We start from the raw sequence: 14,854 nt of genomic DNA, 5'->3' as shown, positions 1-14,854 counted from the left end.
CTGATGTTATGACGGGACATTTCATGGCTGGGAGGGTCCAGGACTTAACGGCCCGTACGATATTACCGTCGCAATATCTCTATGCGGGCCAATCTCTCGACTCTTTTCCTTGGAATCACTTTACGAATCTGTTAAATGTCACTAACCATTTTCAAAGATTACGTTCTACTGATATCAGGCTAAAAAGGCCGTTAGGGTAGAGAGGATATTAGGAATCCCATGTTGTATGTTTGCTTAAGGGAACAAAAAAAAAAAATATAATAAAAGTGAGATGATATTATACGAAGAAACATTCTGTTTACTCACAAAAGCATTATTTATTTCCTCTTTATCTCTTTAAAATGAATTTATAATCTTTATAATAATAATAATAATAATAATAATAATAATAATATTAATAATAATATTAATAATAATATTAATAAGAATAATAATAATAATAATAATAATAATAATAATAATAATAATAATAATAATAATTATAATAATTATATTAATAATAATATTAATAATATTAATATCAATAATAATAATAATAATAATAATAATAATAATAATAATACATTAATGATAATAATTAATTCATTAATAATAGTATGTTTATTACGTTGAAAGGGTGGTGAGCTGATATGGGGCATCGTCCGAGTTCAAGTTCCAAACGCAAGACCTTCGGGAGTTCGCTTCTACAACAAAATGATAGGTTTAACAAGAAAATTCGTTAATTATCCTTGGTGGTACCAATATTGGTGGTACCGCGATTGGAACTTGTCCGGAGTGCATCGTGCTTTGGACCGAACGTCGCCCATGCGCGCGTGCGTCCTCTTTTTCTCGTTTTCTTTTTTTTGCTTTTTTCTTTTTTTTTATTTTTCCTTTATCTTTTTCTTTGCCGTACAATCGGGCAAAGTGTAAACAGGATGATGACTGGGGGAGAAGGGAACGACGACGACGACGATTCGTGTCTGTGTGTATCGTACAGCGCGACAGTGCATACCTACATACATATATGTATATCTATTTTACATTACACCGCATAATTAATATATCATTTTATATATATATATATATATATATATATATATATATATTATATATATATATATATAGATCTCTCTATCTCTGTCTCTTTCTCTCTTTTGCTCTTTCGCACGCGTTATCTTTCTCTCTGTCTTTCTTACGCACACGCACACTCACTATTTATAGTATTTACAAGTAACAAAGTCGGCAAAATTCGCGTGCAGAGCGGCCGAAGGAGAGGCGGCAGGCTGCTCCCTCCGTTCCTGCTCTCCGAGGAAACGAAAGGATTGAGAGGGATCGTCATCGGCTTAAAGACTATGTACAGGCGCAGGTGAGGAGGGTGAAGGAGTCTGTGCCGAGCCAGGTGTACCAGGATTCTGTTGTATCGAATAGGAATTGTTTTGTCGAGAGTGTTGTTGTTGTTGTTGTTGTTGTTGATTGTGGTGTTGGTGATGTTGATGATGATGATGGGAAGAAGGATTAGAGTGATGATGTTGTTGCTGTTGTTGGTGATGATGTTGATGATGATGAGGATGGGCATTAACGTGATTCTGAAGAAGGTTTAAGTTGAGGGGGTAGGATAGGGAGGAGGAGGAGCCCAGGGTCGTTGCGGCAGAGGTACTGCAGGCACCGGCTCCGGGCCCCACCGGGCTCAGTGCATGCTCATCCCCGCGTGCGGATGATGGGCCGCCGGTACGGATGTTGCGTGATGATGCGGATGGTGCATTAGAGGCGGGAGATGCGGGTGGTGGGGATGGTGTGCGGTCAGAGGCGGCGGGGTCATCTGTATTGGGGTCATGGGTGTTGTCGGCTGATGGCCGAGACTGGTGGTGGTGGTCTGGGAATTGGTGTTGTTGGTGTCCTGGGCCGCCGCTGCCGCCGCCAGCGCTTGCTGCTGAGCCTGCTGTTGCGCCTGAGCCTGCTGCTGCTGCTGCTGCTGCTGCTGCGGCGGTGGCGGCTGCGGCGGCGGCACCGAGCTGGAAGTGGGACTCTGCTGACTCCCGTTGTCCTCGCTGTCGGAGCAGGACTCGGCCGACGAGCTCCCCGCTCCCCCCTTGCCCTTGCTGCCGCTGCTGCTGCTGCTGTGGGTCTTGACGTGCTTCGCGAGATGGTCGCTGCGCATGAACCGCTTGTTGCAGACCGGGCAGGCGAATCTCTTTTCGCCGGTGTGGGTTCGAAGGTGCCGCTGCAACTCATCCGAACGTGTGAACCGCTTGCCACAGAAAAGCCAGTTGCAAACAAACGGTCGCTCACCAGTGTGCCACCGTAAGTGGGCCTTCAGATGGGACGTCTTTCCGTAGACCTTGCCGCAACCAGGTATGTGGCAGCTATGGATGTTCTTCTTCCTGAGGTGTACGCCGGCGGGACCGAGTCTCTCGGCCTCTTGACAATTAGGACAGTCGCAGGTCGCACGACCGGTGTAACGTCTCTGCGAGCGTGGCGAGGGTGCTTGGCTAACGGCAGCACCGCCGACACCTACGCCGACGCCGGCGCCGCTACCTTGTGGACTTCCGGCACCAGCACCGGCACCGGCGCTCGCTGCCGCCGCGTGATGATGGAGCCCGAAGCCGGGCGGTCCGCCGGGTAGCATGGATTTGTATGTGTCTTGGAGTAGATTGTGACCGGCGGTGGTGGCCGTAGTGAGTAAGTGATTGCCAGCCAGTGCTAAGCTCGTAGAGTAATCTGCCGAGTAATTGGCCATTTGTGCGGCATGAACTCCGACGCCGACGGTGCCACTAACATCTAACCAACCACCAGCGGCTGTGGCACCGTGAACATCCCACCAACCGTCGCTGGCCTTTATTCCGCCGTGCGTAGCGCCTGGCATCGCGTTGAACGGCCACGACTCGTAAGGGTGTCTACCGTATACCGAGCCGAGTGTCGCGCCTTCGACCTTTCCAAGGAGACTGCTTTGATGGTGATGCGGATCGCCAGCAGGTTGCGCGCTCGCGGTACCAGGAAAATATAGCTCGCTACCGTATTGTGGCGCCGTTGAAGCGCAAGAAGTGACCGGTGCTCGGGCGTAACCACCGCTCGTACTACCGGCGCTGCTCGTTGCTGTCGGTCTTTGACTTACTCCCGTCGTCGTACACCCCCCTCCACCACCTCCACCTCCGCCTCCGCCACCTCCTCCTCCTCCGCCTCCTCCTCCTCCTCCTCCGCCACCACCCGTCGAATGTTGCGGTGAGCTGCCGCTACTCTGAGGACTCTTTTTCCAAGGATGAAAACCTTTGCCAACTGCCGCGTCCGCCAGTGGCGGTGGACTCTTGCTGCTCAGTTTGTTGCATTGTGCCGCCAACATTGCCAATGGCGTTCCTCGTAGTCCCGGATGATCCTGCAACGATCGTAGAAAAAGAAAGGCAACGTTAGACAACGTTAAATATAATCGACCTCTCCTTCGATTCTTTACGAATTAGTTACTCGAGACCAGTCGCGTCGGTCCGCCGTCTTCGACCATAATCTTTTCTAAATCGACTTAAAAAAGAAGTCGAGTTTCGAGAGAGTATCTCTTATACCGGAGGGTATATAATGACACAAAATTGGCCCTTCTATGCTAGGAAAAGATCAGAAAGTTGCCGCTAACGATAACATAATTCGACTTAAGAATGATCACGATTATCGTATACCTTGCACTTTTATGCAAATCATTGTCATATAAGCTTCATACGAATCTAATGTCCTTGATCAAGACTTTAACATCTTCATCCATCTTATATCTACATATACAGCAGTACGTTATAACTGGTAGACCTGACAAGTCAATTAATATCAGAGCTCGATTTTCAAGTGATTATTTCTATCCCTTGTTCAGAAATGGAACACGTCTGCGGGTTCTCTCTCTCTCTCTATCTCTCTTTCTCTCTCTTTTTCCCCTCTCTCTCTTTCTCTCTCTCTCATTAGTCCTATGCGACGAACTTGAAAAGATGGACTACGCTCGGTCGTCGGAAAGGACCACGCCGGTTAGCATGGAATAAGCAGACTTTAGATAATGAACCTCCGGGGCGAATCGAGGAAGCTCATCAAGAGCAGTTTCATGCAAATCATCCTACGGCGAGGAGAAGAAGAACAGTGGGGTCGAAGGACGCAGCATGGTCCGTCAGTGGCTACCGAAAGGCCGGAGGCTGGAAAGGGTTCCCACTGGCCGTAGATTTGGATATAGAGAAGAGAGAGATAGAGAGAGATAGATAGAGAGAGAGAGAGAGAGAGAGAGAGAGATGGGGGAAAGAGAGAAAAGAAAGAGAGAGAGAGAGAAGAGGTAAAGGCAAAGGGTCCGCGGAAGCGGCAGGAAATTAAAGTCTGGCAGGCCGCGCGGCCATTAGCAGCCGGCGCCATCGAGGCGACACGCCCCCACACCGTTCGACCTTGCACCAACACCGACGACGAAAGACAACGAATACGCGTATCCATCTAGAATCGTGGTGGAAAAGGGAGAAAGAGAATGAGAGAAAGAGAACTCGGACCATAGCATAGAAAATGGATCGTTTCGTAGTTACCCTGGTGTCCTAGCAGGGTTCACCCACCCAAGAAAGGTTTGTTAACTTCGATATGGATAATCTATATTACCGATCGAATTGATGATAACTATAGACTATTTCGATTATTCTTATTTTCATTGGATGTCAAGGCCATTTTTACGGGAGATAGGGGTCAGACCAATGATAAGATTTTGACATGTTGCTGTTGTATTTCCGCTCGTCATCATCCTTAATTGAGACAGAAGGTAACTAGAGATAGGTAGATAGGTAAGGTACATGTGTGTTCTAATAATACATCGACGAATAGGAATGCGTTCGGAAGGGTGAGAGAAAAACATTTTATGAAGATCCAATGAGATTCGTCGTTTGAAATCGCTGTGAGAGTAATTCTCCAAGGGTGGAAGACAAAATCATCCCTTCCTACATCTCTACATCCCTCCCTTTTGCTCGCTCCCTATCTCTCTAACCTCTCTTCGTGCTTTTTCCGCGTGCCTAGAGGAAGCTAATGGGAAAGAGGGAGAGGACGACAAGAGAAAGAGAGAGAGAGTGAGAGAGAGAGAGAGAGAGAGAGAGAGAGAGTGAGTGGGAGCATCTCTCTGGTGGTGTACGAGCCACGCCCTCTTCAAGCTCGGTGGGTGCAGGTTGTAGGTAGACTAGAGGTATTGATCCGTCGGAACAATGTGACAGTGGCCTACGGAGACAACGGCATCTCTCAATTAACTTTCAAAATTTCTTCTTTATCCTCTCTCCTTTCTTTTTTTCATCCTTTTGTTTCTGTTTTCCTTTTTCTTCTTTATCTTTTATCTCTTCCCCCCCCCTCTCCTCCCTTTCTCCAAGAATGAAAAAAAGAAAGAAAGAATGAAAGAAAGAAATTGTCAAACGAGTAAGGAGAAGATTAATATAATATTTAGATTAATTTGATCTAAGCGTTCGAATTGATACGTTAGAAAGTAATATCATTAATTAATTAACGATAGAAATAGCAAAATAGATATCGTAGATTAGAGATAAATGATATAGACTACGACGATGAGATATATATATATGTGTGTGTGTGTGTGTGTGTGTATGTATATACGCGTATGTGTATATATCTCTTTCAGACTTGATTTTAGGTTAAAGGTCAAGTTCTCTGTAATTAGCGGAATAAGTTAAAACGAAGCTTCGTTTTAACCTATGCATACTCTTAAGACTTCCTTTCGTAGTTAGACATTAATGGTTTTATAGCGCTTTCTAATTTCTCCTGTCTTCTCATATTAAACAGCTTTTACGTCTCGTTTATAAAACGTAAGTCGTAAACGAGTCTCCAGTGAATGATATGAAATCTTAAATTTTATCAATTTTCTTACGTAACGTCGGTTTATACGGAAAAAAAAAGAAAAAAAAAAAGAAAAGAAGTTCATCTATTTTAATGGACGGAATAGTCGAAAAAGAAATAGAAAGAGAGAGAGAGAGAGAGAGAGAGAGAGAGAGAGAGAGAGAGAAAGAGAGAGACATGGAAGAGTGAAAAGCAGCGCTTTAAGGGCAGGAAACTTTGCGAAGCGTAAAACATCGAACCTTCGCTGATGCAGAAAAGATCCAATGGTTCGTGCCGTCCTGTCGGCACGGTTGAAAGAGAGCCGACATGGGATGGGCTCCTCGGCAGGATCCTTTGTTTTAGCCGCGTGACGTCACGCCCATCGTATAACCACCTAGGACTAATAACGCCTCCAGCTATGCCGCGCATAAATTAAAATCATCGAGGAGACTTTCCTCTCTTCGTTATTTCCAAGAACGATCGGAATGGATATTTCGAGACGCCGAACTTATCATCGGTTGCCTCGTTATGGGTATATGTTACATAAAGATTATGTTCAGATTAAAGAACAAAATTATTCATTCTTGGGATTAATTATCGTTATGATTTGATCCTTAAGAAAGGAAACGATGAAACATATAAAGAGAGAGAGAAGAGAGAGAGAGAGAGAGAGAGAGAGAAGGAGAAGAAAATATAGAAAAGAAAAGAACGAATAGGTATCTGGTAATGTCCTCTGAACTTGGATGGACATCGATAAATCCAGTGTGAATTTGTGAAGCGTACGGAGAGAGAGAGAGAGAGAGAGATTGGTTCTTGCGCGCGTGAGTCGTGCCCACCGTGAGCATGGATGCGTGTCGAAACGGTCCGACAGTGTAGCGAATGAGATTCATAGCGCGTCGAAGAAGAGCCATCGTCCTGCTTCGTCGACTCACGAGACTGGACCCGAGGGAAGGCTTCGACGACCGTTGGACGATGTAGGAAACAATATCGAACATAAGAGATTTTACTTTTTTGTATGAAGATCTTTCGTCGAAATCGTAATTCTCTTGTCTTTTTTCTTGTCTTTCTCTTTTTGAAATTATGTCTACAGATTTTTTTTATGAAAGTGAACAGAGAAAGACAGAGACGAAGAGAGAGAGAGAGAGAGAGAGAGAGAGGGAGAGAGGGAGAATAGAGAGGGCATTTAGATCGGTAAAAGAGGAAAATAAAGCAAGGAAATCGTAGGCGTTCAAGCGTTCGAACGTTTGAGGTAAGCAGCTGACCGTCATCGAGACGTACAGTAGGAGGGTTGCCACAACGGACGACTGACAAGCGGTGAGGGTGCTAACCCGCTAAAACGTAAGGGTGACTATATGGCTAAAGCTTGTGGCAAACCACATCCGACGTCTCTGTCAAACTTCTTTCGACCCTTTACGAATCAACTTGAATAACCACGAAAGGTGCGAAAATTTGATTCATTCTCTTTTTCTTTTCTTTTTCTTTTCTGTTGTTTTTTTCTTTTTTTTTTTTTCTTGTTTTTTTCCTATGATCGTTAAATAACTTGATCAGGGATATTTTCGTCTTTATTTGTAACTATGTACGATTTATAATATCTTATATCTTACGTCTATAGATATTTATGTAGAATAAGAATGAATGAAAAAGTAATAGCGATGAAAAGACGATTAGAAAAATTATAGACGTAGTGGAGAAAAGGATTTGGTAAGGATTAGATTAGATAGAATAGGACGAATCCATTTTTCGTTGTTCTTCCATGGTAATGGAGCTAACTTCGAAATTAGTCGGCATTCTTTACTGGTTTCCATGTAAAAAGTGACGGACGTTCTTGGGAGAGCCATTGACCGGCTTCCCTGCTGGAAGAGCACCTGCCTATGTACTTATGTATGTTGCGGTATTGGCCCATCTCTCGAAATATATCCATAATTTCTCTACCTGTATCATTTCGAATTTTTCCGTATATAGTTCTCTATCATCGATACTTCTTTTTTTTTTTTTCCAAAGATCTATACATTCATTTAAGTTTATCATCATCGATATTCAAATTCGTATTAATTACTTCGAAATTTATCTTTTTCTCTTTTCTTTTTCTATTTCTTCTCGTCAATCCTATTTTTTTTTCTTTTTTTTTTTTTTTTTTATTTCATATCGTTTTGACTTTGATTTTCTCTTTTTATGCGCTTTTTGCATGCATATATCAATTTTAATCATTAATAAATTTTTTATACAATTTCTTTAAAAAATTTATGTTGAGAAAAAGAAACCAAAAAAAAAAAAAAAGAAAAAAAAAATAGAACATAAATATCGATATAGATCGCGAACGCGATAGATATAAGGAAAAAAGAAAAACGAAAGAAGAAAATAGGAACACCGGCAAGAAGGTAACATTTTATTTATATTATCGCGCGTGTTGCTCGAAGGAAATTATTTGTTTATCAGGCTATAAGAGCAATTACCTACTGTTCCTTCATCCACGCGATAATGCTGGGGAGTCTCGATAAGAAGACTTTTTCTTTTTTTTTTTTCTTTTACTTTTTTTTTCCCTTACCTACCCTCACGAGTCCGTTGGTCTCGGTACGGTGATTGCGGCCAACCGCGAGCGGTCGTGTGGTCTATATTCGTCTTTCTTAGATAATTGCTTGGATCGTGAAAAAAGCAAAAAAAAAACAAAAAAGAAAAAAAAAGCAAAAAAAAAACAAAAGATAGAAGAAGAAGAAAAAGAAGAAGAAAAAAAAAACCTTAGAAGTGACCGACGGTAACGGCGCCTACCTCGCTTACCTTTTGTCACGGAGGTTATTTCTATAGATACATCGATGAAGCTTTTTTCTTTTTCCCTATAGATGAAATTTTATTCGCGGCGAACACGAACATATGGCGTTCATTCGGTGGTGGTTATATTTTGTTCTTTCAATTTCGTTCGTTCGTTCGTTCGTTCGTTCGTTCGATCATTCGTTCGTTCATTCGAGAAAGAGAGAAGCAGAGAGTAGTAGAAAAGGTCCGATCCTTTAAAAAAAAATTAACACCAAAAGCATTGACCATTCTCGTGCTGTGGTTGATTGCGCGTTAGAAAGAACGAAATCACGACTCCGCAGAGTTTTTAACTCTGAAATGAATTTGTAAAGGAACACGCGATGGAATAAAGCCAACGAAAAGTATAATTCAAGAAGGACGATCGTATTCTCGACAAGATGGCGTAGACTATTTCTTGCTGGTACCTTCGTCGGTCTTTCTCTTTTAATCTCGCTACGCGACGCCCTTTTGCGACAGGGCCTCTGACAAATGGATTTTTAAGTCTTCCCAGTCTTAGTCGGATCCTCGTCGAATCCGATCAGAGATTCTCAACTTTATTATTCATCTATCTATCTATCTATCTATCTATCTATCTATCTATATTATTTATCCATATATTATTATTCCGATACAATAAGTATTTTTTCTTTTCTGTTTCTTCTTTTTTTTTTGTTTTTTTATTTTTTGTTTTTTTTTTGTTTTAACAACGTTTGATTCTTCGTTCCGATCGTTGAACGATGATTATTATACGAGAAATAAAAAGAAGAAATTTAAGAATGACTTTTGAATGACAATGTATTCTTTTCTTTCGATATATTCGATCGAAAAGAAAAAACAAAGAAAAAGAAAAAATTAGACGAAAGAGTCACGGTAAGGAGGTAAAGTTTTCGGTGGTAGACGAGATTAATAATCTTATTCATGAGTGACCGCAGGCCGACAGAGTGCGTTAGAACCTGCGATGCCTTAGCTAGTTCCCACCAAAGAGAGAGAAGCTACCTGTTATCTTCCCCCCTTCTAAATTATGTTTTTTAATTAAATCCATCGCGCGAGTTGAGGACGAAAAGAAGAGAGAAAAAGAGAAAGAGAGAGAGAGAGAGAGAGAGAGAGAGAGAGAGAGAGAGAGAGAGAGAGAGAGAAATAGGCTGGATACACATGGGTCCATCTACCTCGTTCTTTCTCTCTCTCTCTCTCTTTCTCACAACGTGTTACGAAAGTTCCGATTATATAGGTGAGCTATGTGTATATATATATATATATATATATATAGGTATATCTATTTATATATATGTATGCGTGCAAGAAAAAGTCTACCATGGAGCACGAGCATGGCACAAGCATGGCCTCGGGCCAAAACAGGGAGCTATCCAAATTTATTCGGCTATCGAATGAGAGGCTACCCCTACTACTCGTCTTCCACTTCTTTTTAACCTTCCCTCCCTCCCTCTCTCCCCACTTCCCATCACCCATCCCCACCTTACCCCTTCTTTCTCCTTTTGCTCGCTGATTTCATCCGCATCTTTTCTTTTTTCTTTACTTTTTTCTTTCCTTCTCTTCGTACCTTTTTTTTATTTTATGTTATTTTATTTTATTTTATTTTCTTTTTTTCTTTTTTCTTTGATATACACCTATATCTACATAGAATATATAAGAGTATATATATGTATATGTATATGCATATGTATATGTATATGTATATGTATATGTATATGTATATGTATATGTCTTCTCGATCCTTCGACAAATTTCAAATTATTTTGGAAGACGCTAACGATTTCCGGGTAAGGGAAAGGGCGAACGTGTAGTAAGGGTATTTCTATACTCGTTGTAAGAATTTAAAAAGGTGAAAAAAAAAAAAGAAAAAATTACCGTGAGCTGTCGCGAGGATAGAAACTAAGAGAGAGAGAAAGAGAGAGAGAGAGAGAGAGAAAGAGAGAGAGAGAGAAAAAGAGAGAGAGAGAGGAAAAGAAGGATTAGATTACCAATTCATTAGCGCTCGTAAATCTGTTACCCAGTCTTGGCGTTGAATATTAAAGCGGGTATTATCGCCCGGTTGGTTATAACTCCTGACCAGTTTAAACGGGCAACACCCCCTCGACCTTGTGCCAACGTATAGAAAAATAATATCTGTGCGATCTTCCTGGTATCGTCCTCCTTATAGACAAATGTTAGCTAACTTATTAACATATTAAAATTCACGATGGGAATATATTTTGTGTTAAATTGAAATCCGATCGGACATATTCTTTTATCAATGGAAAATAAAAATGTTTATTATGTTCGTTAAGTGAATCGTGGTCGGTCGTCAAGCGATTAATTCAAATTCGATAGGAACGTCGTTCTTGGTGCGAGTAAATTTCCAATGGGGGGAAAAAAAAAGAAAAAAAAAAAAGAAAAAAAAAAAGAAAAAAAAACGGAAAAGAAAAGAAAAATAAACGAGAGAAGAAAAGAACAAAAAAAAAAGCAGGAAAAAAGTGGAGGGTGAAGAAGGGAGAAGAGTGGGAGGGAGGTAGGGAGGAAAAACGAACGGAGTGAAGAGTTCTCGTTTATTCAGCGAGTCGTTGAAGAAAGGAAGAAGAATGAACGAAGGGGGAGAGTAAGAAAAAGAAGAAGAAGGAGAAGATGAAAAAAAGAAAAGAAAAGAAAGAAGATGAAGAAGAAGAAGAAGAAGAAGAAGAAGAAGAAGAAGAAGACGTTGTACGTCGAAGCCTCGAGTCATCCACCTAATTTTCGTTAATGATCCGTCGTGACGACGGCAAGAAAGCTAAAGTCCGGGAAAGGGATCTCCTTTCGCATTTTAGTACGAGAGACCGGTAACGAGTAGTTTTCGTACGAGCAATCGGTTTTCAACAAAAATCGAGGCCCCTTTTTCAAGACGTTACGTCTTCATTAGGATAATGAGAGCGTTGTAAATCTTATGGAGAACCGTTCGTTGTAAGCCCATCTCTTCGTTCTTGAGATTCTAAAATAGGTATATATAAGTATATTCTCTTTCTATCTATCTATCTCTATCTATCTCTATCTATCTCTATCTATCTCTCTCTCTTTCTCTCTAATTTTTTTTCTTTCGATTATCAGCAGCAGCAGAAGGACGGAAGCGACTGCATTTGCATGAAGTAATTTAGTGGTACATAAAATTCTGCAGCCAATTAGCGGCGGAGTGTCCGATCTATCGCCCGGCTAGTCGTTTACTACGTTCACTCTACGAACGCTTCTAATTTGGGAAAGGTGACCCCTTTCAAATCTCTCCCTTTCTCTCTCTTCCTCCCACTCTCTCTCTTCCTCCCACTCTCTCTCTTTCTCTCTCTCTCTCTCTCTTTCACTCTTTCTCCCTATTTCTTCTTGCCTTCTTAGTTTTCTCGTTTTCTTTCTTTTTTTTTTTTTTTTTTTCGATGTAGGTACCTTAAACGCGAGTTTTATCATCTTTCATGGTTTTATCGCTTCTCCGCCAGATTCAACATCGATTTTACATAAATTTCTTTTCTTTCTTTCTTTTTATGTTTTTTTTTTCTTATTTCTTTATTTTTTTTTCTTTTTTTTACCCCCTCCTTCTCTCCCCCCCCACGTTTATGTTCATTCATTCGAGGGAGTTTGCGAGACTTAAAGTCTCTTGCCTCTTGGTTATTTTATTAGAGCTTTAATAAAATAAATGTCGTGCGATAAATTAGCATGAGTTTTAAAATGTTATCGAATAAAGCGAACGTAGCTTTTGGTCGTTTCTTCGTTTAGTAAAATAGATAGATAGATAGATTAGGTAGTTAAGGTAAGTTCATAAAATGGAAAATAATGAGAAGGAGATTTCATCTTGAATTTGTTTCGATCGATTTTACATATATCTATCTATCTATGTATGTATCTATCTACCTACCAAGATACATTCTTACTTTAAATGGCGTTGGTATAATATTTATGCATACTTGGTTATACCTATGTAACTATATATTCCTAGGTAACATATAATGCATCTAAAATGGATATAGACACCAACTATGCAAGAAAAACCGTAAACGATCGTGTGTTCGCGAACGAGCGAACGAGCGAATGAACGAACGCAAACGCGAAAGAAATAAAGAAGAAGGTAGAGAAGGCGCAAAGTAGAAAATGTCGGGAGCTTCCTATTAGCATATAGACACGGTTGCCTTCCGGCTATGAAGAGAAGTCGGTAGGTAGACACAAAGAGAAAGAGTGAGAGAGAGAGAGAGAGAGAGAGAGAGAGGAGGGGAGGGAGAGGGGAAAGGATTGGTGTTTATTAACGGCGTATCCTTAGACCGATACAACACCTAGTCTATTCACTTTGTTCTCGTTAAAATCCTATAAACTCTCGCACGGTTCTTGACTCTGTGTAAATGTGTTGTAGATCATTGTCTTTAACATTGTCATTGTAAACAAGTGGAATCAATTTATCATAATAATGTTAATTATTTTCAAACTTATAGACATACGTTACGATTATATCTTCGTTAATTTCTATTTGGGGCGATTTTTTTTTTTTTACTTTCTCTTTTTCTTTTCTTTTTTTTTTTTTTTCTTTTCTTTTCTTTTCTGTTAGAAGAATCGTCACCATACCGATCGCCATTTAGTCACGATCTGACGTTACCAGAGTTGTCCACGTTGGTACGCAACGAAAGGAGGCGGAGTTTCTGTTTATCGTCGAACTTCAGGTAAGGAAAGAGAAATAAAAAGAAGAGACAGAGAAAGAGAGAGAGAGAGAGAGAGAGAGAGAGAGAGAGAGGTAGAAAGAGAGAGAGAGAGTGAGAAAGAGTGGGATAGAGGACGTCGTTCGATCGTACGAAATTTTATTCGTCTCCTAGACCAACCTACCGAAACAACCTCGAGGCCCGTCCCCGTATATTTGAAATTTTATTGCTCGCCTTACACGGGTGGTCCCGTGCGGCGGCTTTCTTTCAATTACGAGGCCCCAACGTAGAATCAACGTGTAAATAGCGCCGACGCGAAGTAAACCGGCGAAATCGTAGGACGATAAATTAACTCGACATTAGCATTTAAACGATGGCAAGGAGGAGGCCCGAAGGATCTCGATACCGATGACTACCGATTTGCTGAACGACGCAGTCGCGAAAGAGAGAAAGAGATATTTCAAAACAAAAAAAAAAAAAAGAAAAAAAAACAGAGTGAGAGACATATATATATATATATTTTTTTTTCTCTTCATTCCTCATCAATCGTATCTTCATTCATCGAATCGTAATTAAGTCATATATTTCAAATTAAAAATAGATAAGTAAGCAAGTAATTTACCTAGATCTTATCGTTAATCATAATAAATAATAACGCTTTAAAAATTCATTCATTGCTATGCATTCCTATCATATGCAGCGATGCATCAAACTAAATCTCTTTCCGCGTTTAAAGTTGCGAGCATTAAGAAAGTTACTAGTTGCATGTTCGAGCTCCCGTAACGATATAAAATAGCGGCGGTGGTGGTGGTGGCCGCAGCAGCAGCAGCACCAGCAGCACCAGCAGCATCGTTCGACGTGCTAGCAAAAAAGGAACGAGCAGAGGCAGCCGTCGGGCAACATTGTTATCATAAATTTACAATTTAGTTACGGACGTTTCTGTGAAAATCACTAAAAAGTGAAAGAGAGAGAGAGAAAGAGAGAGAGAGAGGGGAGAATGGGGGAGAGAGAGAGGAAGATCATCGATTTCGAACGGTGATTTCCACGATCGCTTATGACCTAAGTCAATCATTAGTAAGATCACACGCTTTCTTAGCATCATATCTTTTTCCTTGGACGCGTCTTTTATCAAATAAAAATAAGAATAAAAATAAAAATTAAAATTAAAATCAAAATAAATAAATATAAAATAAAAAAAGAAAATAAAAAAATAAAAAAATATATAAAAAAATAAAAAAATGAAAAACACGACGTCTTGCGGGGTATGTGCTATATTATCCTTCCTGCAATAATATTCGAGCGCGTCAGGTTTCTTCCTTTTTTTTTTCTTTTCGTTTAAAGATTCGCGAAGGCGAGACGGCTACGTCACGGACGTCAGTGTAAATAATTCATGGAGCGATGCACGAGGTCTCGTTGCTCGAAAAGAGATCGGAAAGGTAGATCGAACGATTCGTCGGTTATTTTACTTGCCAAAGGTTCTTCTTTTCTTTTATTCTTTCTTACTTCTTCTTTTCTTTTCTTTTTTTCTTTTTTTTTTTCTTTTTCTTTTTCTTTTTCTTTTTCTTTTTCTTCTTTATTTTTCTTCTTTTTTCATTTCCCCTTTCGACTAACAACATCGGAGAATACATACCCAGATTAAAATTCTT

At 40.5% G+C, this 14,854-nt stretch overlaps 1 protein-coding gene across 5 annotated transcripts in view; it reads right to left on the bottom strand.

Annotated features, from left to right (window-relative positions):
• Window positions 1–574: 574 nt before the first annotated feature.
• Sp1 (transcription factor Sp8) overlaps window positions 575–14,854 on the bottom strand; it is a 108,656-nt gene continuing 94,376 nt past the window's right edge. For 3 of the 5 annotated variants that reach the window (XM_085658130.1, XM_035863912.2, XM_085658128.1), the window contains 2 exons: window positions 2,269–3,349; window positions 575–2,200 (listed from right to left, as the gene is read on the bottom strand). In XM_085658130.1, the coding sequence (XP_085514256.1) occupies window positions 1,323–2,200; window positions 2,269–3,316 (1,926 nt within the window). In that variant the 5' untranslated portion in view covers window positions 3,317–3,349 and the 3' untranslated portion in view covers window positions 575–1,322. Of the gene's footprint in view, window positions 2,201–2,268; window positions 3,350–6,047; window positions 6,450–14,854 lie in introns of those variants that run through there. The other 2 variants (XM_085658129.1, XM_035863913.2) reach the window with 2 other exon arrangements.

This window comes from Vespa mandarinia, chromosome 7, assembly GCF_050613455.1.
Source record: "Vespa mandarinia isolate Hongniang chromosome 7, ASM5061345v1, whole genome shotgun sequence".
NCBI lineage: Eukaryota > Metazoa > Arthropoda > Insecta > Hymenoptera > Vespidae > Vespa > Vespa mandarinia.
The sequence above is the reverse complement of the archived record's forward strand: the minus strand, read 5'-3'. Positions and strand labels throughout refer to the sequence as shown.